The sequence below is a fragment of the Macrobrachium nipponense genome, chromosome 12 (genome assembly GCF_015104395.2).
Source record: "Macrobrachium nipponense isolate FS-2020 chromosome 12, ASM1510439v2, whole genome shotgun sequence".
NCBI lineage: Eukaryota > Metazoa > Arthropoda > Malacostraca > Decapoda > Palaemonidae > Macrobrachium > Macrobrachium nipponense.
Genome location: NC_087205.1, coordinates 32034709 through 32060789, shown reverse-complemented (window position 1 = coordinate 32060789; position 26081 = coordinate 32034709). Strand labels below are relative to the sequence as shown.

The following is a 26081-nucleotide window of genomic DNA, read 5'->3' as shown; positions in this document are numbered from 1 at the left end:
CGGGAAATGGGAAGATTTTATGCTCGAATTCCTGGATTACTTTCTGTCATGGAAGTGGGTTTTCCCCATTGACAAGATACTAAACGAAATATAGACTCTTTGTCACGTAAATGGGTTAGTTCTCATTGACAAATATCTCAATAACATTTTATCGCGTAAGCAGATAAGCTCTCATTGACAAGATTCGGAAGAGCTCTCATTCATTTACAGAGGCTCGTCCAGGAAAAAGACTTGTAGACTACGTCCATGAAGTCTTATGTCCAATATACATAAGAAGATTGAGCTGTCCTCTTCGGTCCTCGGTTCTCACTTGAGGACCTTCTACGACTAGTACAAAATTCGTTCTCTTGGCTAAGAGAACGAAGACCGTCGATTTCCATTCTCTCTCTTCCTCGTCGAGGAAAGAATGTTGTAGAGAATTAGCTGTCCAAATGACTACAATACTCTACGTATTTTACCTTTGCGTTTCATACATTCAACTTCCCTGTCAGATATATACTTAGGTATAGACTCCGTCGTCCCCGATAGAAATTCGAATTTCGCGGCACACGCTACAGGTAGGTAGGTCAGGTGATCTACCGCCCCGCCGCTGGGTGGCAGGAATAGGAACCATACCTTCTAGAACCAGATTTTCTCTATCGTTTGGAATGTAAACATACGTTTACGGTTCCTCCTGATTTGATTTTCGTGTTTCATCGCCATCGATCTTCTGGGCTGTCTTTTGCAGGGAAGTACTGGGTCTTTGGTTCGGCATACGCTTTTATTAACTTTTTAATGAATTTCGCTTCGAAAATTTCGAAGAAAAATACTAAGTGAAACTATACCGAAATTATCGGTAGATACTCACATAGTTTGCAATAAAGGGAATTATTAATATTTATTCATTATTACATGTAATAAAGGTTACAACTTTATTGAGGAAATATTAAACTCTAATTTCCTACTTTACATTGTGAAGAGATGGAAGGAATATTTCGAACAGTTGTTAAATGAAGAAAATAATAGACTAATAAGAGAAGATGGGCAAGTGAACATTGGCATGGTAATGAGGTTTTCTAGGCAAGAGGGGGGATACTAAATGCACTGAAGAAGATGAAGAATGGGAAGGCAAACCGGACCAGACATGATCCCGGTGGAGGCATGGAAAGCATTAGGAGATGAAGGAGTGGATATACTGTACGATCTTATGATAAAGATCCTTGAACAGGAAAAGATACCAAATGAGTGGCGTGGGAGTATATTGATCCAATTTTTAAAGGGAAGGCGATGTCCAAGAGTGTGGTAATTATAGGGGCATTAAATTGATGTCCCACACTTTGAAGATATTGGAAAGGATGATAGATGCTAGACTGAGAGAAGAAGTACAAATAGGTGAAGAGCAGATGGGATTTATGAAGGGAAGGGGAACAACAGATGGCATATTTTGTCTGAGGCAAATAATGGAGAAATTCGGGGAAAGACAAAGGGACCTACATATGGTATTCATTGACCTTGAAAAGGCTTATGACCGAGTCCCGAGACAAGAGGTATGGAGGAGCCTGAGGGAGAAGATGGTGCCAGAGAAGTATGTGTGATTGATACAAGAGATGTACCGGAATGTATTTACCAGAGTGAGGAGCAGTGTTGGGGAGACAGAAGGTTTTGAGGTGAGAGTAGGATTACACCAGGGGTCGGCTCTGAGCCCAATTTATCTTTAAACATAGTGATGGATGTTATAATAGAGGAAGTAAGGGGAGACAGTACCATGGAACATATTGTATGCGGATGATATTGTTCTGTGTGCAGAGAGCAGGGAAGATCTGGAAGTGAAATTGGAAAGATGGAGACAAGCACTGGAGGACAGAGGAATGAGAATAAGTAGATCCAAGACAGAATATATGTGTACCACCACTGAGGGGGATGATAGAGAAAGTATTCAGCTTGGTGGAGAGCAAATAAGGAGAGTTGATAAGTTTAAGTATTTGGGATCTTTTGTTAACGCTGGAGGAAGTATGGAAGAAGAAGTAAAAATCGGGTACAGGGCAGGCTGGGAAACAACTGGAGAGCGGCCTCGGGAGTTCTTTGTGACAAAAGAGTGCCGCTTAGGTTAAAAGGAAAATTTTATAAGACGGTGGTAAGAACAGCAATGCTGTATGGTACGGAAACAGCAAGCATGAGAAAAGCAGAGCAGAAGAAGATGGATGTGGCAGAAATGAGAAAGCTTAGGTGGATGTCTGGGGTAACAAGAGTGGATAGGATCAGAAATGACTACTTAAGGGGGTCAACTAAGGTGGTGGAAGTATCAAAGAAAGTGCAGGAGGGGAGGCTGAGATGGTATGGACACCTGTTGAGGAGAGATGAGGACCACGCTGGGAGACATACTATGGGGGTGGAGGTGCAAGGAAGAAGAAAAAGAGGGAGACCAAGAAAAAGATGGAAGGACTGTGTGAGAGGAGACTTAAATGAGAAGGGAATTGATGAGGCAGAAGCACAAGATAGAAATAGATGGAAACGGCTCATCCGAAACGGCGCACCCATATAAAAATGGGAACAAGCTGGGAAGAAGAAGAGGAAGTCAGAAAAGCATATAACTAGATACGCTTACTTTATAAGCTTTAATAGCGTTTGTGCTAACGAGCAGTTAGAGTATTAGCATAACTAGTAAGGTTGTTGCATCCTCATCACCTTCTTACTCCACAGAAACTACAAATTTATATATGCAAATTTGAAGATAATGGATGTAGCTCAAAAGCGAGCTCTTAAAAGGTAAGAAGTGAATATAGTGTTCCCCATTGAAGTGGAGGGTGCGTCTGATCGGCTCTGTCTTGCTCCCAGGTCTAGACCTCTTCCAAATCACAAGCCCAAAGGAGAAGGAATGTCGAAGGCCGCAGGAGAGGTTTCAGAGAATCCCCACCGATCAGGCGTCCCCTCGGCAGACTCTGTAGAACGTCCCAGACTGCCAAGTTCGCCATTGGAAAGGTGTCTAAAATAGTGGAGGGTGCGTTCTGATCGGCTCTGTCTCGCTCTCAGGTCTAGACCTCTTCCAAGCTCACAAGCCCAGAGGAGAAGGAATGTCGAAAGCCTTAAGGAGGTTTCAGAGAATCCCCAACGGTCGGGCGTCCCCTCGGCAGGATCTGTAGTAGCGTCCCAGACTGCCAAGGATAGCCGTTGGAAAGGCATCCTAAAACAGTGTTTTTTTTCGTCATCCGAGTCTTCATCGAAAGGAAAATAGGGTGGAGTTCTCACAAGCTGTCGAGACCTTCTAAAAGATCGTGGAAATCGCCAGCTTGGGATTCTATCCCGGAAAGTTTTCCGGAAGGCTATCCACCTGAGAAGAAGAAAGACATTATTCATTAAATCCTCCTTCCCCTAGATTGGATACGGAGAAAGAAGACGACCTCTACGAAGATCCTAGGAGAAAGGCAACAGTAGATATCTTCGTTAATAGAAGTTTTGAAGAAGGATCCTCCCAGGAGGAGAAAGGATCTCTTCCTTCCCGTCGAGAAATCCCGTCGATAGAAGTCTTTGACAGCTTGGACGAGGCGGCCAGGCGCAAATCGCCGACAAGGCGAGAGGAGTTCTAAAGAGGCGCCTGAAGCGGCTGAAATGAGGCACAAAGCGCCTGAAACGAAACGCAAAGAGCCTGAGGCGCCTGAAACAAGGCACAAAGCTCCTGAAGCGCCTGAAAATAAGGCGGAGGAAAAGCGCCTGAGCGCTGAACTGAGGCGCAAAGCGCCCTGAAGCGCCTGAAACAAGGCGAAAAAGCGCCTTAAGCCTGCCTGAAGCGCCTGAAAAAATGAGGCGCAAAGCACCTGAAGGGGTGCCTGAAATGAGGCGCAAAGCGCCCTGCTGAAGCGCCTGAAACCTCTGAAGCGCCTGAAATGAGGCGCAAAGCGCTGCTGACTGAGGCGCAAAGCGCCTGAAACGAGGCGCAAAGCGCCTGAAACTATAAACCAGGATCTTCATCGGAGATGGAGTTAGAGGCCTGATTCTGCGAAAGGTGAAAGACATTCGAGGCCTTCTTCTGATAAGGAGGAGTTGTCGCACAGGCGGCCGTCGCCCTTCTCAGGATAGTCTTAATGCAAGTAAAGGCAAGACCAAGATCAGCTTTTTTCCTGGCGGGGACTCAAGATGTCGCACAGGCGGCCGTATGCCCTTGTTCAGGTTGGAATCGGTACTGCTAAAAGCTCTTCACCTTACGAAAGCAGGCGCTCTCCTCGGTTGCTCATTCTCTCCCAACTTGATGGACAGGAAATGGAAGATAGATCGGAATTGGAACCTTTTTTATTGGAAAAAATTAGTTTCATACAATCAACTTACCTGTCAGATATATACATAGCTAAGACTCCGTCGTCCCCGACAGAAATTCAAATTCGCGCCACTCGCTACCAGGTAGGGGTCAGGTGATCTACCTGCCTGCCCCCATGGGCCCCGGAAGCAGGGCAGGCCAAGGACTAGGAAACCATCCCCGACTTTTCTATCATATTTTCTCTGTCGCCGGTGGTATCAACATTGTTGTTATTACCTCCTGACTTAGATTCATTTTTCAACCTTTGATCAACGTTTTTCGGCTTTTTGGTGACGTATTTGGTATAGTGTTTTGGCATTCGCTACTGTGGGACTGTTGTTTTGGAATCAACTCTTTTGGATTTTTCTCAGTATGTCTGATTCTAATGTGAGTGTGAGAATGTGTGTGAATGTAGGCTGCAGGGTGAGGATACCGAAAGCTTCGGTTGATCCTCACACTGTATGCCGTAAAGTAGGGGGGTTCAGTGTGCTATTAACACTGTAAGGAATGCGAAGGTTTGAATGACAGAAGAGTGAAGACTTAACTTCGTATTTGCCCCCAAGAAGTTCGAGAGCGGATAGAGTTAGACGACTGAAACAGGGTGAGTTCAAGGCCCTACCTATTGAGCCTTTCACGGATAATTCTAACCCTACTGATGTAGATTCTCCCTATAGATCATTCTCAGAGTGTGTTTTCGGATTCGGCATCGGAAATCGCCAATCTGAAAGCGACTATTAGAGACATGAAGTCCAAGATGGCTGACTCGAAAGGTAAGGCTAGTGATAGTGAACATTTTAGTGAAGTGAGTTCTATCAGTCGTTGTGGAGGGGGCGTTTGATCGTCCCTGCGGCGCTCCCAGGCCTAGACCTCTTCACAAGCTCCCCATGCCAGAGGAGAAGGAAAGTCGAAAGCCTTAAGGAGGTCGTGGGGAATCCCCAACGGTCAGACGTCCCTTCAGCTAGCTCTGCTTCATGGCAGCCAGCTCAATGGGCGCTATAGGAAAAGACTCCTTCGCGAGTGTTTCTCGTCCTCTCCCTCTCCCTCACCTAAACGAGGGTGGAAGGAGTCGAGCTTATCGAGACCGCTGAAGCGTCATATGAAGCAAGACATTGATTCGAGCCCAGAGCGCTTCTCGGATGACGCCCCGTCTGCTATTAAGAAAGCGAAGATGGCGTCAGCGTCACCTGACGCTTATGAGGAAGTACCCCATCTTGCTTCTTCCCCGAGTGATGACGAGAGGCGTCATGCACTAGACGTGGGAGAAGCGTCAAGAAAGATCATTATGGCGGTTCAGGAACAACTGTCATCTCTTGTGGGAGTTTTAGCGCCCCGTCGGAAGGACGTGACGCTTCCAATTAAGAAGTCTCGTCCTCTCTCACCTGCTCGAAGAGAAGCGTCAGACAGATGTGAAACTGTTAAACGTCTGGCAGGAGCTTCGAGTTCGAGAACTAGAACGGGGGCTGACGAGAGTGTTGTAAGACAAGAGAAACGAAAGACGTCTTTTAGAAGTGAAGCGTCATTTCAAGCGGAACGTGACGCTCCGTCCAAGATTGTGACGCCGAGTAGGACGCCCTTAGAGAGCGGAGCGTCTTCCAGACGCGAAGCGTCATCAAGACGTCAACAAGAGACGTCATACATGACGCTCGGGAGAGCGGGGAAGCGTCATACAAGACGTCTTCTAAAGTGCAAGAGAAGCCGCAGGTTGTGACGCCTTCCAAGTCGATCAAAACGGGAAAAAGGAAAGACTTTCATTCCTTAGCCCCTCTCTATCAGGAGTTTGTCTCCTCCAGAAGAGGAAAGTTCAGAAAGGAGAACGGAAAACTCAGAGATATACAGAGTTGGAGGAAAACTCGGATGATGACGATCATGGAAGAGAGGGCTTGTCCAACTATAAGGTGTTGACTACCTGCTTCTGGAGGAATACGGAGACGAGTTGACTCCGGCTGATCCTCCTTCTCCGCGCTCGCTCTTTTCGAGTGCGAAGGCGAAGAAGCCCTCGTCTTTTTCTGAAGATGAAGCCCACCATCTCGATGAAGCGGGCTTTACACGCCTTAGACTCCTGGATGAAGTCGAAGAAAGACTTAGTCAGGACAGTATTTTGCATGCCTCCAGCAAGGTTAGCTGGGAAAAGAGGCATATGGTACAAGACGGGGGAGAATATGGGTATCGCTCTCCCTTCTACAACAGAGGCAGATTTTTCGACGTTAGTTGACGCTTCAAGGCGTCCAAGTCTCAATTCTGCTCGTATTACATGGAGTATTTCAGAACTGGATCATCTCCTCAAGGGACTCTTCCATGTATTGGAAGTCTTCAACTTCTTAGATTGGTCCCTTGGTGGGTGATGTCCAAGAAAGTCATGATTCAGAGGGAATCGAACCTGAAGCCCTGTTATGCATTTTGTCTTGCATCGACAAAGCGGTACAGGATGGATCTTTTGAAGTATCTTCATTATTTGGAGCAGGTCTTTTGAAGAAAAGGACGGTGTATGGCGCTTCTTAACAAAGGCAGTCTCGCATGCTCACAGAGGGCAGCTCTACTGTATGCACCTCTGTCTGACTATTTGTTCCCTTCTCAGTTAGTGAAGGACGTGGCTCACTCTTTAACTGAGAAGGCGACGCAGGATCTTCTGACGCAGTCGGCTAGGAAGAAGAAACCTGCTTTAGTATCTGACAAGAAAGGACCTAGCACTTCTACGCAGCCCTTTCGAGGTGGTCCGATCTCCAGACCTCCCGCAAGAAGGAAGGCTCCAGAGAAGAGAGGTAGGTCCGCCTTTCGTCCTTTAAAAAGGGAAATGAAACATTTCTCCTCCAAGCACCAGTAGGTGCCAGGCTCCTGGGATTTCGTGGGGAGGCCTGGACAATGATAGACGCAGACGCGTCTTCATTGAATATCATAAGGAAGGGATATCGTATCCCTTTCCTGAATACTCCTCCCCTAACGTCAATACCAAGGGAACTATCAGCCAAGTACAAGGACCCTGTGCTGAGGGATACTCTTCGATCGATGGTGGAACAAATGTGGGACAAGAGTGCAATAGAACTAGTACTGGATCAAAACTCCCCGGGGGGGTTTTACAATCGCCTTTTCTAGTGGCGAAAAGCCTCGGGAGGCTGGAGACCAGTACTAGACGTCAGCTCTCTGAACAAATTTGTTCAGAAGGAGAAGTTCTCCATGGAGACTTCTGCTTCAGTCCTAGCGTCATTACGACAAGGAGATTGGATGGTGTCTCTAGATCTCCAGGACGCCTACTTTCACGTCCCGATCCACCCTTCGTCGAGAAGTACCTCCGTTTCATGACGGGGGGAAGGGGGGAAGGATCTTTCAGTTCAGAGCCTTGTGTTCGGCCTGTCCACAGCTCCTCAGGTCTTCACAAGCCTGATGAGGAATGTGGCGAGATTTCTTCATATCAAAGGAGTGAATGTCTCTATGTACCTAGACGACTGGCTCATCAGGGCCAGATCGGAGAGACAGTGTTTGGAGGACCTAAAGTTAACTCTGGATTTGACCAAGGCGTTGGGATTGCTTGTGAACCTCGAGAAGTCTCAGCTGGACCCCCCAGACAAGACATAGTCTATCTGGGGATTCGGATGGATTCTCGGGGTTTTCGAGTTTTTTTCCTTCGCAAGAGAGAACCGCAAAAGGTTTGCGGATAATCTCTCTCCTTAGAGAAGCAACAAAAAACGCGCGAGGAAATGGTTGAGCCTTCTGGGGACGCTTTCCTCGCTGAACATTCTTCCTCTCGGAAGACTTCATATCCAGTTCCACTTCCAATTCTTCCTCAAAGGAAGTCTTGGAGCTGGAAAACCGGACAACTGTCGGACGTTTTTCCCATTCCAGTGGAGATAAAGGCACACCTACAGTGGTGGTTGCTACCTCTGGAAGAGAACAAAGGGATCTCTCTAAGATCACAGAACCCAGACCTAGTGTTGTTCTCCGACGCGTCGGAGACGGGTTGGGGAGCGACATTAGGCTCGGAGGAAGTGTCAGGCACCTGGGAACCAGCACAGGTGTCCTGGCACATAAACTGCAAAGAGCTCTTCGCCGTACACCTGGCCTTGAAGAGCCTAGAAACCTCTGTGAGAGACAAGATAGTGCAAGTAAACGTGGAACAAACACCACCGCACTTGCCTACATTCGGAAACAGGGAGGGACACACTCCTCGTTCCTTTACGAACTCACGAGAGACCTATTACTTTGACGTCTCAAAGGAACATCTCCCTGCTGACAAGGTTCGTACAGGGAGTAAGAATGTGAGGGCGGACAGGCTCAGCAGGAGGAACCAGGTCCTTCATACAGAATGGACTTCTGCACGAGGAAAGTGTGTCTCGATCTCTGGTCTCTGTGGGGAACTCCATCATGTGGATCTCTTCGCAACATACATTTCAAAAAGGCTCCCAGTGTTTTGCTCGGTCGTCGGTGGAAGATCCAAGAGCGATTATGGTAGACGCCGGTTCCTGCTAAACTGGTCTCGAGAGTAAGACGTTTACGCTTTCCCCCATTCAAAATCCTGGGGTTAGTAATGAAAAAGTTTGTGGCGTCACAAAAGAGACGGAGGATGACATTAATAGCCCCCTTTTGGCCGGCCCAGGAATGGTTTCACGGAGGTGGTAGAGTGGATCGTAGACTTTCCAAGATCCCTACCAGGAAGGACGGATCTTCTCAAACAATCCACACTTCAAGAGGGTACCATCAAAACCTCCCCGCTCTCGCTCTGACTGCCTTTCGACTATCGAAAGACTTGTCAGAGCGAGAGGCTTTTCTCGCGAAGTGGCAAGCGCGATCGCGAGAGCTCGCAGAACCTCCACTACGAAAGTATACCAGTCGAAGTGGGAGGTCTTTAGAAGGTGGTGTAGAGCCAAGAAGTTGTCCTCCTCCTCTACCTCTATAGCGGAAATTGCGGATTTCTTGCTATTCCTGAGAGTAAAATCTCATCTAGCCGTATCTACAATAAAGGGATACAGAAGTATGCTCTCGGCTGTATTCAGAAACAGAGGATTAGATCTGGCAAATAACAAAAGATCTCCACGATATCATAAGATCTTTGAGACTTCAAAGTCTAAGGAACCAGTACCTCCGAACTGGAACTTGGACGTTAGTAGTACTCAAAATATCTGTCTTCGGATAGATTCGAGCCTCCGCATCTGGCATCATTTAGAGACATAACTAGAAAATGCCTATTCCTTTTATCTTTAGCGACGGCAAAGAGGATTAGTGAGTTACAAGCTCTGCAGGATAAAGTAGGATTCAAGGGAGACTCGGCTATTTGCTCGTTTAAGACCCTGTTTTTAGCGAAAAACGAGAATCCCACGAATCCTGGCCTAGGTCATTCGAAGTCAAAGGAATGTCGAGTCTCGTAGGCAGAGAAGCAGAGAGGTCTCTATGCCCTGTTAGAGCTCTGAAGTTCTATCTTCAGAGGAAGCGTCAGTTGGGAGGCTCTAGACAAGGTCTTTGGTGCGCGGTAAAAGACCCCACAAGACTGATGTCCAAGAATGCTCTAGCGTTCTTTGTAAGAAACGTCATTACGGACGCTCATAAGGTCTGTCCTGACGAACAATTACAACTACTGAGAGTAAAAGCTCATGAAGTAAGAGCGGTTGCGACGTCTCTCTCGTTTTATAAGAATATGTCGCTTAAAAACATTATAGATACGACATATTGGAGATGCAACTCAGTATTTGCATCTCATTACTTGAAAGACGTGCGTGTGACGTATGAGAAGTGCTTTTCTCTAGGTCCTATCGTATCGGCAGATACGATTCTGGGTACGGGAGCGACACCAATCCTTAAATGTATATACTGTTCTCTGGTTTGGATATGGTCGAGAACTCTTCGAACAATGGAGGATTTCAGGCTCGCACGGGCGGCCGTCTATGTTGTTCATAAGAGAAATTCTTGTCATATCCAATTAGTTGAGTAAAATTTTTTTTTTTGAAAAATTATGTATGTGTGCGTAGTGGTTTTTGAGTTACGGTTGTTGTGACGAGTTCGGGGATAACTCGTAACAATCCTTAGTTCTAACATATGGTTAGGATCAGGTGGTCGGGATTGGTTGTGTGCTCCTTCATAAGGTGTATTGTCATATAAGTGGATCAGCACCCATTGACAAGGTCCTTTTAGGCTCTGCTGAGTAGTGGGTAAGACCCATCGGCAGACCCACAAGAACTCTTGGCCATAGATCACATATCTCGCTAAAGTTTCTTGAGGTGATGCAGACTACTGGGCAAACACCACGAGTCTACCACCTATCAGGTAGGAACAAGTTTTTATTTATACCTACAACATATGTTGTTTACCTGTCTATTCCATATAGTAGCTGTCTCTTACCACCCTCCACCGAAGGGTGCCAATCAGCTATGTATATATCTGACAGGTAAGTTGATTGTATGAAAATGATATTGTTATGTTACAATAAAGTTTCATACATACTTACCTGGCAGATATATACAATTAAAGGCCCACCCAGCCTCCCCGCAGGAGACAGGTGGAAGAGAAGAGAGAAAAATATGATAGAAAACGGGGATGGTTCCTAGTCCTGCCGCCCAGGGCAGGCAGGTAGATCACCTGACCTACCTGTAGCGAGTGGCGCGAAATTTGAATTTCTGTCGGGGACGACGGAGTCTTAGCTATGTTATATATCTGCCAGGTAAGTATGTATGAAACTTTATTGTAACATAACAATATCATTTTATTACTAATAAGACGATATTAACAAAATCTTCCCCCTTCTCAAAATAATGCAACCAACCATTTACAGAAAGAGTGGCAATCATTTGCAAATTAAACAAGATTCGTACGAGCTCTCATTCATTGATTAGAGGCTCTTCCAAATAATAGAGGCGTAGAATACGGCCTTATATCCAAGAGAATAAAAATTTGAGGGATTCTCTTCGATCCTAGAGTTTTCATTGCAATCTCTTTCGACTAATACTAATTCGTGTTTATTGACGAAAAGAACGAAGAGGGCAAGATTTCCATTCTCTCTCTGAATCGGAGAGGAAAGAATGTAGAAGCAGACTTGCTGTATACGACTACTGAATGACAAGTCATAATACGCATACCATAGTTGCCTTTGTGGTTCGTTACGGAATTATCTATATCCTTACAGGATTTTCCTGGTAAGGTCTTCGCTTAAAGGTTTGTTACAACAATACCTACTCAGCTTCGGTATTTAACAAAAGGTTGGTTTTTGGCTTAAAATTTTTGCATTATTAAGAGCTTCCTTAGGCTCGAGAATTAATAATTATATTCCTTCATTGAATGAAGTAACTGCAACTCATGATGAAATGCAGCCCAGCGCGAGCGAGACTGCCTGGGCTGTCATTTTAAGGCCAATACAGTATCATCCAGTTTTCTCGGTCATGAGCAGTCGGTTACATCTCTCTCTCCAACGGGTATCGAATGTTAACCGTATATTCCCCCTACAATCATGGACTTAGTCTCGAAACGGAGGGGATAGTTAAGCTAACAAATAAAATATTGTCTGCCTTTTGCTAAGAAGCTTTTCAATAAGAAAGATATTATAACCTTTCAGTGCTGTTTACCGTAGGTAAACATTATTAAAGGATTCTAACGCAGCAGAACATTATATTATAATGCTCTCATGCTTACGAAAGCATGGCTTATTAGAATACATGCTTAGTGAGAAGATGGATGTAGTAGAGAATTCACTTTAAGACTATGGTATGGTCAAGTCTTTCGAGAAACGCACACAACCTTTTAGAATCAGATATTGCTCAAGAGAAGATGGATGAGTGGGATGGGAAACATTCTCTTCGTGGCAGAAATGGTTTCCCCACCCCGAATGGACTATACTACGTATATAAGATATTTTTTTCCTACTAAGAACGGAATTAACATGTGAAAGGATGTCGGGTACCATAAAGGCACAGATGTTCTGACACATAACATAAAGAGAATTAGAAGAAAGCGCCAGCCTGGCGCAAAGCGCTAGAAGCGCCAACCTGACTCAAAATTGTGCCAGAAGTGCCAGCCTGGCGTAATGAGCCAAGAGCACCATCCAAGATATTTTCTTGTTTAGCGAGTTATTAATCTAAGAGTCCAGTAGCCTCTCAGACAGCACGCTCGGTAACGGCAAGATTCGTTCCTGATTTCGTTACCCTTTTAATCACTTAGGCCAATTCCACGACTGTCTCATATCGCAAAGAGCATCGAGAATCTCTTTTTTCGCTCCTGTTCTCGTTAACAAAGAGAACCTATTTGGAAAACAGACAGGGAATGTAACGATCCTTAAGAGTTCGATGCAAGATTTTGCATGTCCGTGAGAACCTTCTCGATCGACGATAATAACTGTGAAAGTATGTCTAACATTTATTGCAAAGAGTTGTGAGAACCTGCGAAAAGTCTTCTTCATAGATCTCTTAGCAAGGTAGAAGACGAACAGTCTTCCTGTAGACTGCTTCCTTTTCCTCGAACCAAGAGAGGTAGCAATATATGCCATCTTTATTTTATAGAAGGGGAATAAACTTTAGTCTTTTTTCCTCTAAAAATATAAATTCTTTACAGATTTAAGATAAAGGGCGTCAAAGAAAGAGAGATAATACTTTATGCCTCATTTTGGCCTTAGAGAGGTTGGATTCACAGAGGGTCACGTTCTTCTCACAGCATGTTTTTGGAAGTCTTTTCCAAGACAGTCTGAATATTCTATCAGCAATCTATTATAAATGGACCTTAACAACCTCTCCACTCTGAGTCTGTCTGCGTGCAGACTGACCAAGTGGACAATGAGAGGATTTTTCAAGGTAAATGACAATACTCATGGACAAGATATAGAATTGCTGCAGATCGTGCTAGAGGGAATGAGGAAACTGTCCTCTTCCGATACCTCTGTGAACCACATAGCGGTTTTTTCTCCCTTTCAGAGGGAAGAATCACCTTTGTATATATCTGCTATCAAAGAACGCAGTAAAAGGCTATACTCTGTCTCTATAAAGGGATTGGAGATAGCAGAGGATTAAGATCTTCGGGATCTTATACGATACCTCAATATGACAAGAGTAGGATATCATGTACTTCTAATGGGATCTTTTTTTGTGGCCACAGATTCTAGTTTCCGACAAGATGGAACTGCTCCTCATCAAACTTCTTTGAGAAATTTTTATGAGGGAATTCTTTGTTTCTCTTGGTCCTAAACGATCAAGAAGACAAGTGAATTTTTGAGCATTGGAATCTCGCTTCAGATTCTATGGAGATTAGGCAATGGGTTCTTGCCAGCATAGTATGTCTGGCAAAAGAACTAAAACCCCCTATTCCTGATTCAATGTTTTCAGATAGAGGTTTCGTTGTCCAGGCAGGGTACTTACGTTTTCATCTACAGTAGAATGGTTCAAATGTTTGCCTACAGAGTCTTTGGAATGCGATGACGGCTCGAAATGCTCCCAGAAGGTGTTCAGAGGGATACAATAAAGAGCTAGAAATCAGGAGCACTCCCAATTTCAGCTCGGAGTCTCCTTGACTTCCAGGCTTCTTCCCTTCCTTCGGGCAAGGATAAGGAAGATTCTGCAACGAGACACCCCTTCAACATGTAAGAAGAGATCTCATGAGCACGGCAGTATTCAAGAAGGACCCTCCTCGGAGGAAGACTCTTATCTCTCGTACGGTTAGATATCCTATCGTCTACTGGATGTAGCTGATTACAATCACCTCCCCTTGCCGGAGAGGCCAAAGCTCAAAGTGGAAGAACTTCTTCCACTCTTCTCCAGTCTCCTGATAAACTATTGTTGAATGTTCAGGACTTTTGGACAATGTAGCTCCAACCAGGTGCCATATGCAAAACAGGAGTAAAAAACGTCAGAGGCAGACAGTTTCAAGGAACACTGTCATTGTCTGAGAAGAGAAAGAGGGGGCCTCCAACCTAGCGCAGATGCGCTAGAGGCGAACAAAATCGACAGATAAGAGTGTCCGATGTGGGCATCGCCAGACATCCTCGAGAGACTACAAGCTTGAAGCTCCAGCAAGTGAAGAGGAGTCAGCCAGCCAACCAAGTGTCAGGCAGGCGCGAGGCGCCAGCCAGGCACGAGGCGCAAGGCGCTACCCAGGCGCAAGCCAGGCTCTAGGCTTCATCCAGAAATGATCCATTTCAAAGGAAGCCCTGGTCTTCTTTGAAGTATGTGTGATCGCTAAAGCACTTCATGAATAACTTGATGATTCCTTCAAACAGCTGAGAATTAAAAGCGCTTGAAGTGCGAGCTTTTATGAATTCTTGTTCGTTACATAACAATATGTTGAAGGACATATTAGCTGTATTAACTACGGGAGATGCAACTCTGTGTTGACTTCCTTTGCACGAAGGAGGTCAAGTTGACCTACGAGAGATCCTTCTCTCTTGGTTTTACATGTCTACGGATACGTTGCTGGGATAGGGAGCCGACACTGATCCTTAACTAAGTGAGTTCATTTTTTATGTTAACATAGTGTTTTTTCTTTGTGTTTGAAAGGAGTTTGGGGATAGCTCTTTCAAACTAACCACAAACCCTCGTGTTAGGATCAGGTGATCGGGATCGGTGTTGTGCTCCTTAATTATGCCCCTAGGCATAGGTGTATTGTCATGTAAGTGGATAAGACCCCATTGACAAATGACCATTAGATTCTGACGAGTAAGTGGATAAGACCCCATTGACAGATCTACAAGAACTCTTAGCCATAGGTCACATCCTCGCTGAGGCTCTTGAGACGAAGCAGACTACTAGCAATAGCTAGGAAGTCGACCCTTCGTCTAAACACATAGGAAGGAACCAAGGTTTTATTTATTTATTACCTACAACGTATGTTGTTTACCTGTCTAATCAGTAATTAGCTGTCTCTTACCCTCCGCCAAAGGTGCCAATCAGCTAAGTATATATCTGACATGGAAGTTGAATGTATGAAAATGATATTGTTATTGTACAATAAAGTTTCATACATACTTACCTGGCAGATATATACAATGAATGGCCCACCCAGCCTCCCTCAGGAGACAGGTGGAAGAGAAAATCTGGTTCTAGAAGGTATGGTTCCTATTCCTGCCACCCAGCGGCGGGGTGGTAGATCACCTGACCTACCTACCTGACCTACCTGTAGCGTGTGCCGCGAAATTCGAATTTCTATCGGGGACGATGGAGTCTATAGCTAAGTATAAATCTGCCAGGTAAGTATGTATGAAACTTTATTGTACAATAACAATATCATTTTTATTACTACTGTATGGTTCAAGTCACATACGCATAACGTAGTTACCTCTACGGATGGCAACCAAAAGGGCTATTATTCTAAGTGCATTTAATCGGTACTCCCTGCAACCTTCCAGGAGTTTCCGGTTTCCCTTTTAGATTTTTAAGGTATTGTTACGACAACACCAACTCAGCTTCTGTATTTAGCGAATTCTGTTTCGCTTAAATAGGCCTGCTTGAGAGTCTTCTTTCGGCTTGATAATAATAACAACCTTTCCTTCGTAGAATGGAGTAGTTGGCAACTCAGGCATAATAGTGCGAGACGGCGAACGTAGGTGCCATGCGCGGTCGGTTACGTCTCTCTCTCCTGTGGGATTGACTGTCTAACCGTATCTCTGCCCTACAATCACGGACTTTAGCCTCGGTTTGAGGGGAATTCTAGCATGCATGAATGAACATCTTCTTCGCTTTGCGAGAAATTTTTCAACAGAGATATATATTAGACCTTTTCAGTTCTGTTTACCGCAAGGTAACAGAATTCTGTACGAGTCTACCGCGGCATAGCACTATAATAATGCACACCTGCTTAAGCAAAGTGCAGCCTTATTAGGGAAGGAAACATGCTCGGTGAGGGAATGAATGAGTCTGCTGGGGACCATTTCCTCGCTGGAGAAGTTTGTTTCCCTGAATAGACTGCAATTCAGACACCTCCAGTTTTTCCTGCTGGAAAACTGGAATAGCATCAAAGATCTAGAAATGATTCTGAACATCTCCCAAAGTCAAGGATCACCTAAGAGGATAGCGAGACTGTGCCAGGCATCTGGAGAGGGGTACAGATGTCCTAGCTCATAATCTCATAGAATTGGAAGCAATTCGGTTGGCTCTCCAGTTCTTCTAAAAACGAGTTGTTTACCCAGTGGTCCAGATCATCTCTGACAATTCCACAGCTCCTGCATATCTCAAGAAGTATCGAGAAACACTCTCTAGGTCCCTGTTCGAGTTAACGAAAGAGAACCTGTTGTGAGAACAAGCACAGAACATAACGATCCTCAAGAGGTTCGTTGCACGTTGGCAGAACGTCCGTGCGTATCATCTTGATCGACTGCAACGAATACTGATGTCCGAGTAGAATCTTCGCTTTGAAGTATATCGGAGTTTGTGGAGACTTTAATGGCATCCTGTGACATATCTCTTCGCAATGTTGAAGACGAAGAGGCTTCCTCTAGACTGCTCCCTTATTCTCGATCCAGGAGCGGTAGCAATATACGCCATCCTATGGGATTGAACGGGGATGGATGTTTAGTCTCTTTCCCCTATTCAAACTCTTAGGAGAAGTAATAAGATAATTTCTGGCGTCAGAGGGAGCGAGCATGACGCTGATCACTCCATGTTGGCCTTTGAGAGACTGGATTCACAGAGATCATGTCCTTCCTAGCGCACTTTCCAAGGACCCTTCCCGAGAGAGTCGCTCTACTCTAACAGCCCCACTTCGAGAGGTACCACAAAACCTCTCTGCTCCGAGTCTGACTCCGTTCAGACTATAGAGAAGTTGATCAGAGCGAGAGGCTTTTCAAGACTAGTGGCAAGTGCTATTGCCAAGGCAAAGAAGTGCTGCCTATTTTGCAGTGTACCAGTCGGAGTGGGCCATTTTGGAGATAGTGCAGGAAGAATGGCTTTTCCTCCACCTTGACCTCTGTGAATTACATTACCGTCTTCCTTTTCCGTGTGAAGAATGGGATAAGCTGACAGTTCCAACTATTAAAGAATACGGAAATATGTTGTTGACGGCCTTTAGGCTCAGAGATTTGGATATGTCGGACAACAAAGCCCTTCACGATTTTTGAGGTCTGTGGAAATCTCGAATCTGTCTAGATCAAAGCTTCCAGCATGGAACTTAGACGTAGTCTGAAGTTCCTGATGTCAAAGCATTTCGAATCTCTCCTTTCTGTAAACTTAATGCACGTGACCAGAAAGGCTAACTTTCTAACCACTCTAGCTACGACCAAGAGGGTTACTGAGGTTTAAGCCATCATCAGACATTTTGGCTTTAGAGGACATAATGCGGTGTGTTCACTAAGCCTTCCGTTCTTGCCTAAGAATGAAAACCCGTCTAATCCTTGGCCCAGAAGCTTGAAGATCAAGGGGATGGCACAAATTATTGGGCAAGAGCCAGAGAGAGTCCTGTGCCCTGTCGGGACACTCAAGTTTTACCTAGATAAAACTAAAAAAAAGTCGAGGTCCTTCGGACAATCTGCTGTGTTCCGTAAAAAGACCAGACTTGCCCATGTCGAGGAACGCCCTGGCGTTATTATTAAGGAGTTCTTTCAAAGAGGCGCATTCGTCATGTTTGGACAAAGATTTTAAACCTTTTAAAGTAAATGCTCACGAGGTGAGGGCGCGGCCTCGGAAGCATTTCAACAGAGCATGGCACTCAGTAACATACTGAGTATCGCATTTTAGCGAAGCAACTCTGTGTTTGCTTCACACTCCCTGCGGGATGTGAAAACGACATATGAGATCTGCGACTCGCTAGGGCCATACGTGTCTGCAGACAGCAATCTTGGGGGCGAGAAGTACAGTGGACCCCCCTATTCACATTCTCCAGATTCGCGGATTCACACATTCGCAGATTTCTCTTGGGAACGTTTCCCTGCATTATTCGCGGAAAATTCGCGCATTCGCGGTATTTTTCTATGAGAAATATCCACAAATTCCTGGTTTTTCTTATCAATTTCATCATAAAATGCACTTTTTGTGATAAAACTATTAAAAAAACCAAGTATGAAAATTTTTAGTGGTTTTTCTTAAGTTTTAACTAACAAAATAAGCTGTTTTTAGCATTTTGTTAGGGGTTCCAAAACATTCGCGGGGGGTGTCTGGTACGCATCCCCCGCGAATACGGGGGGACCACTGTACCACTCATCCTATCCTGTAGAAAATGGTTAGGAAGAGCTGTTAATTTTAGTTGTTGGGTCGCCGCCAATGGCGGACTTCTCAATTCTTAAGCCTTAGTTAAAACATCCTTAACTTTGGCTAGGTTGGTCAGGTGGTGATATATATTACTTCTTAGCCCTCATGGTATGGTCAATATGGTCTAGTCACATTGTGGTCACGCTCCCGTTGACAGATCATCTAGAACTCACCAGCTATACAGGTGGGTGGGTACTTGATTATATATATCTGCCAGGTAAGTAAGACAAACTTTATTGTATCATAACAATATCATTTTGTTCATGACACTTACCTGTCAGATATATATATAGCTGAATCCCACCATTGGAGGTGGAAAGGGACAGAATAGAATGATTTTAGGAAACAAATTGCATGCAGATGATTGACATCTTGGTTCCACCTGTTAGCATAGCTGACTTCGTGATTACTGTCACCCAAGTCGGCTTTTGCTTTACTAGAGTCTCCAGCAAGGAGAGACTAGTAAAGCAAAAGCCGACTTGGGTGACAGTAATCACGAAGTCAGCTATGCTAACAGGTGGAACCAAGATGTCAATCATCTGCATGCAATTTGTTTCCTAAAATCATTCTATTCTGTCCCTTTCCACCTCCAAGGTGGATTCAGCTATATATATATTATCTGACAGGTAAGTGTCATGAACAAAATGATATTGTTATGATACAATAAAGTTTTGTTCTTACTTACTGGCAGATATTATATAATCAAGTACCCACCCACCTCCCTCAGGGGACAGTGGCATTAGAAAATCTGAATAGAAAATGGGAATGGTTTTCCTGATAACCCGCCTCCCAGCGGCGGGAATGGGTACTAACCCACCTGGCCGACCACTGCGTGTGTGCCGGGAGTTTGAAATTCTGTCGGACTTCAGAGAATACAGCTATATATATATCTGCCAGGTAAGTATGAACAAACAAATTTATTGTGCCAGAACGGGCCCAGTTACAGTTATCGGTGCCATAAGGCGTGAATAATGAGTTATGGTATCAGCACACCTAACGGAGGGGCCATAAATCACAGAGTTTCGGTAAATAGGGGGTTTTCCCTTATGAGCACCCCTCCAAGGACGGAACCCCTGCAATAACCGGGGGACTGCCTGTATATATATGTATTTTATTGTAAAAATCATCTTTAATATTTTACATACCTGTAAGCTTTAGGTGTTGCCACTTCACTGGCCTTCAAATGTAACCTCTTGCTCTCCACGATGTTTAAAAATGAGTTCATTATTTACTGTCAAAAATCTTTTGCGATCTTTCACATTTTTCCCAAGCTGTGCTCTGTATGTATTTGTTATTGTAATGATATTGTTTATTGTAATGGTATTGTTTATTGTTATGATCAGTTGATTTATGCAGACTTCTAACTTTCCAACTGTGATCATTATAATTGTAATAATAATTCTTCCTTATCATCATCATCCACACTATTCCATTCTATTCCATTCTTAGTTATGCAGCACTGGCTAAACTTGTATAAAGTGCTATGTTCATTGCACAGAAATTTAATGTTTTATTGCACAGGTGGTTTTCTCAAGAACATGGACACTATTTGAAGTTCCACCTTGATGTGCAGTTTCATACTTCACTCATTTTCATTAGACTTGAGTGGTTGTTTATTATTAATTTTTTATACACTAACTTTGGACTTTTTGTTGTTTCCTTGCCTGCTTTGACATTATCTTGAAATTTTTGTTTATACAAAATACTAGGCACATCTTTTTTATGTTTTAAAAATGTTGACTTGTATTAGAACATGCAAATTCTCTATAGAAAATCGGGTAAGTTACAACTAAAGTCATGCATCCAGCATTAATCATAATTAACAAATTTATTGTACTAATTGATATATTTTTAACCATTATTATTATTATTATTTTTTTTTTTTTGAGGATATTTAATATCACTTCATGTTTGTGAAAATATAAATACAAAAGTTAATGGTAAATTTAATGGCTTTCGCATCCTATTTTCAGGTTGTCGACAGCTCCAACTTAAGCTGGAGTACGAGAGTAAAGGGCTTTGCCATTTGCTTTGGGTTGGGGTTCCTGTTCTCCATCCTTGGGTCTGCGTTGTTCTTCCTTCCTAAAGGTGTCATTTTATTCGGCATCTTTTACACGCTGGGAAACATAATGGCTCTGTCAAGGTAAGTACCTGTGAGAATCCCTCCCTGTTTAGTTGTTCTCCAGTCTTGCATACAACCTTGTCATTTCTGGGTTAATGTATTTTAATACTGGACTTACAGTCAGCTTTAAGGTAGCATTATTGAGAGTTGTAGTAGTAATTTTAATACACATAAGTTAGTGAATATTTAGACCTCATTCACTGTATTACTGCTGGTCATAATGTGTTGAATCTTAGAATAAAATATTTGATGACATTTCTGAAAGTGTTTTTCAATTCTACTTATTTTTTGCAATCTGTTGCAATTTTTTGTGCTTATTACTATGCCTCAGTTGATTTTTTCAATACAGTACCTGCTTCCTTATGGGGCCCATGAATCAACTGAAGAAATGTTCTCAAAGACACGCATTGTAGCCACCATCATCATGTTTACTGCCCTGATCTTGACTCTTGTGGCAGCATTTGCTGTAAGTAACCTCAATATTTTCATTTTTTTTTTTTCATTATTAAGTTGCTGAGCATTTACCATTTAGTCACATTTCCAACCTCTGAAAGGGTTCCCCAAAAGGTTTACTCTTGTGGAAGGGAAAGGTCCCCTAAGAAAATTTACATAGTAAGATTGGAAGCAACCACTAAATGATCTTGGGAGAAGCGTGTGTTAAACAGCATAGGTTGGTGGTGATGGATTTTAAAATGAGAGGTAGGAAACCCAAGAAGAGAGAAGCTCTAGAATTAAAATTTGGGACCTTAAAGGAGGATTGGGGGGGGGGCAATTTAGGAGGACTGAGAGAGATGTATGGAAGGGGGAACATAGAATTTAGACAGGGTAATAGAGTGGAAATATCTGGGCAGACATGAGAATATGTTTGGGGGAAGCAGAGGAACTGGTGGGAAGAACCAGCGGATATTGGAGTGTTGTGAGGAGAAAAGTGGAGAGGTGCAAGAATCAATTAAAAGAAAATCAAAAGCATCTAAGGACTTTCTTCTGCACAGGGTACAAAAGAAAGGTACAGAGAAGAGGAAAGAGAGGCGAGGAGGAGGGTAGGTATGGCTATGGGAAGGGCAGCAGAACAGTTGAATGAAAGACTAGGAACAAGAGACAAGAAAAGAGGATATCTATAAGATTTCAAACTTGAGGAAAAGGCAGACAGGATGTGGGTAGATTGGGTGTCATCAAGGATAGTGATGGAAATATATTGTATAGGGAGGAAGACATTAAGAAGAGATGGCGAGAATATTTTGAACAACTGTTAAATGCTGAAAATGAGAGAGAGAGAAATGGGTGAAGCACAGAGGGTGGAGAGACCAGGATACAGAAGTGAAGAGAGCATTAAGGAAAATGAAGAATGGTAAAATCACCAGGTCCATCGGAGTTACAAGTTGAAATGCTCAAATTACTAGATACAGAGGGAGAGAAAATGGATGCTGGATTTTTAAAAGCTATTTGTCCTCTCACTGAAATGCTCAGGGATTGGGAGGAGATGTCTTTAATTTTTTTATGAAAAAAAATTTAACAAAAAATCAGTTATTTATTTGATTTTTTTTATTTATTTGATTTTTTATTTGTTTTTTTAAATTGTTGGATGCTTTTTCAATCTTTTTTTCATCTAAATGTATTTCATGACAGAATTACTATCAATTTATTTTTTAGGTTTCCAGTTTTTTTTCATTCTGGCCTAAAGTATGTACTGGCAATTTTTTTCTATGTCAAAATATAGATGCAGCACAGTTATGCTTAACTTTTTATTTATTAACCCTTAAACGCCGAGCCGGTATTTCCGAAAGTGTCTCCCGTATGCCGGGCGGCGTTCGCGAGTGATCGCCGACAAGCAGAAAAAAGGTTTTTTTAAAAAAATTGAATCACAGCACGCTTAGTTTTCAAGATTAAGAGTTCATTTTTGGCTCCTTTGTTTGTCATTGCATGAAGTTTAGTATGCAAAACCATCAGAAATGAAAATAAATATCATTATCATATATAAATATTGGAATGTATGACAGCGCAAAAAAAATGTCATATAATTGTTTACAAATCGCGCTGTGAGCAAAAACGGTTAAAGCTAATGAGTTAATTTTTTGTTGTTGTATTGTACACTAAATTGCAATGATTTTGGTATATAACAAATTGTAAAACAATCAAAGCAACACAGAGAAAATATTATCACAATATGATGCATGAATTCGTAACGCATTGACGTAAAAAAAAGCTGTTTCAAAAATTCACCATAAATCGAAATATTGTGCTAGAGACTTCCCGTTTGTTGCAAAATGAAGGTAATTAATTGAATATTACTAGACTGTAAGTGTTGTAGCTTACAAATTGCAGTTTTCGACCATTTCGGTTGAGTTAAAGTTGACCGAAGAAGGTTGAATTTTTTCTATTTATCATTATTTATATGAATATATTTCAAAACTGATAAAAGCTACAACCATGGATGTTTATTATTGTATCCTACATGAAATTGCGCACATTTTCATATATAAAACTTTATGTAACGGCTCATTTAAATGGTGCAATCATTATGACAATCGGATGAAAAAATTTATGGGTTTTTTTTGGAAGTTACCGCGCGGCATGTAAGGAAAGTTTTTTCATTAATTCACCATAAATCGAAATATTGTGCTAGAGACTTCTGATTTGTTGTAAAATAAAGGTAAACGATTGAATATTACTAGAATGTAATAGTTTTTAGCTTACAATTGCGTTTTTTTACCATTTCGGTCGAGTTAAAGTTGACGAATGGTTGAAATTTTGCCACTTATTGTTATTATATGAAAATGATTTCCAAAATTTCAAAAATGATAAAAGCTACAACCTTGGATTGTTTTTTGTTGTATTCTACATGAAATTGCGCTCATTTCCACATATAAAACTTTATGTAACGACTCATTTAAAATGGTGCAAATATTACGACAATCGGACGAAAAAATTTATGATCTTTTCGGAAGAGATACCGCGCGGACGTAAGGAAAACCTTTTTTTCATAAATTCACCATAAATCGAAATATTGTGCTAGACTTCCAATTTGTTGCAAAATGAAGGTAAATGTTTGAATATTACTAGAATATAAGAGTTTTAGCTTACAATTGCCCCAATTTTTTTTACCATTGTTTTGGTAGAGACAAAGTTGACCAAAGGTTGAAATTTTGGCACTTATTGTTATTTATATGAAAAATATTTCAAAACTGATAAAAGCTACAACCATGGATTGTTTTTTGTTGTATTCTACATGAAATTGTGCCCATTTTTATTAAAAAAACTTTATGTAACGGCTAATTTAAAATGGTGCAAACATTACGACAATCGGACGAAAAAAATTTTTTTTTTTTTTTCAGAAGAGTTTACCTCGCGGACGTAAGGAAAATTTTTTTTTTTTCATAAATTCACCATAAATCGAAATATTGTGCTAAAGACTTCCAATTCATTGCAAAATAAAGGTAAATGATTGAATATTACTAGAATATAAGAGTTTTAGCTTACAATTGTGTTTTTCGACCATTTCGGTCAAGTCAAAGTTGACCAAAGGTTGATATTTTGGCACTTAGCGTTATTTTACATGAAAATATTTCAAATCTGATAAAAAGCTACAAACTATGGGTTGTTTTTAGTTTTATTATACCTGAAATTGCGCACATTTCCATATATACTATTTATGTAATGGCTCATTTAAAATGGTGCAAATATTACAACAATCCGATGAAAAAATTTATGATTTCGGAGAGTTACCGTGCGGACGTAAGGAAAACCATTTTTTTCATAAATTCACCATAAATCTAAATATTGTGCTAGAGACTTCCAATTTGTTGCAAAATGAAGGTAAATGATTGAATATTACTAGAATATAAGAGTTTTAGCCTTACAATTGCATTTTTTGACCATTTTGGTAGAGTCAAAGTTGACCAAAGGTTGAAATTTTGGCACTTATCGTTTATTTATATGAAAATATTTCAAAACTGATAAAAGCTACAACCATGGGTTGTTTTTAGTTGTATTCTACATGAAATTGCACACATTTTCATATATAATAGTCTATGTAACAGCTAATATAAAATGGTGGAAAAATTATGTCAAAGTGACGAAATAGTTTCGGAGATGTGTCGCTGATGCTTTTTAGTGAGAGAAGAAAGTAATTCGCGCTTGCGCGCCTAGGTAACGATTGTACAAAACAACAGCTTGATCCGTGAGCTCCCAGCATCCCCCAAGGTGCGTGATTCAAAAGTTTTTGCCTAATAGGCCTATAACTATTTTTCCGCGAACTATTAAACAAAAATTTTTTCGTCGACTTACCATACGTCGGTTCGGCACCCCACAGACAATTTTCGTTGATGTTTAATACGTCCAATCGGCGTTAAAGGGTTAACCTCCAAACCATATTTTTCAATTTTTTGTTTTCAAATTAAGAAAATAAAAAGAATTAAAAAATCATAATTTTTTTTGTTTTTTTTTAATGAAAAAAATCAGTGATTTAAATACCTTTGATTTAATCATTGCCAACCCTGATGGTATATATGTACGTATATACAAGCAGAAGGGAGAGATATCACGGATTGTGGTAACTGCAGGGGAATTAAACTAACAGAGCATGGATTGAAAATTTTAGAGAGAGAGGGTACTGGACGAGAGATTAAGAGAGATGGTAAAGATCGGGAAACAGCAGTATGGATTTATGAGAGGAAGAGAGACGGATGCCATCTTCATAGTAAGACAGCTACAGGAAAAGAGGCTAGAGTGAAACCAGGAGCTCTATTGTGCATTCATAGACCTAAAGAGGAGCATATGATAGAATCCCAAGAGAAGTGATGTTTTGGTGTTTAAGGAAAAGGCAAGTCCCAGAAAAGTTGGTTAGGCTGGTCGAGATGATATATAAAAGAATGCGAACAAAACAGCAGTTGGGGAAACAGAAAACTTTGAAGTTAGTGTTGGATTACACCAGGGGTCAGCATTAAGCACATTTTTGTTTGTGTTGATCATGGATGTGTTGAGTGAAGCGATCAGGAATGAAGAATTGTGGGAATTGTTGTATGCCAGTGATCTGGTGATTACTGCTGGAAATAAGAAGGACCTACAGGGAAGGGTTGAAGAGTGGTAGGAATCTTTAGAGAGGGTGGCCTAAAGGTGAATGTAAATAAAACAGAGGTTTTGCTGAGCAGTAGGGAAGATAGAGACAGATTAGTATTACAAGAAAGAAGTGGCTTGATTATCAACAGTCAGAAAAGTTTAATACTTAGGATCTACTTTAAACCAAGAGAGAGGATGAGGCTGAAGTTGACAGTAGGATAAAAGCTACATGGGGAAGTGGAGAGAGGTAGCTGGAGTGGTATGTGATAAAAAAATACCAATCAAGCTATATAACACAGTGATAAGACCAGTGTTAATGTATGGAGGAGAAACATGGGCTCTAAGAAGAAAAGAGGAAGTAAAGCTTGTAAGAACAGAGATGAGAATGTTGAGGTGGATTATGGAATATCGTTGCTTGAGAGATTGGAAAATGATGAAATAAGAAGGGCAGGCTTAGTAAAGATTACATCGGTGATAAGAGTCACGATTGAGATGGTATGGG

At 42.1% G+C, this 26081-nt stretch overlaps 1 protein-coding gene across 1 annotated transcript in view; it reads left to right on the top strand.

Annotated features, from left to right (window-relative positions):
• Positions 1-26081, top strand: part of LOC135224772 (vesicle transport protein SFT2A-like) — a 62070-nt gene that overhangs the window by 35225 nt on the left and 764 nt on the right. The window contains 3 exon segments of the mRNA XM_064264096.1: positions 20376-20545; positions 20874-20908; positions 20911-20990. Coding sequence (XP_064120166.1) covers positions 20376-20545; positions 20874-20908; positions 20911-20990 — 285 coding nt within the window.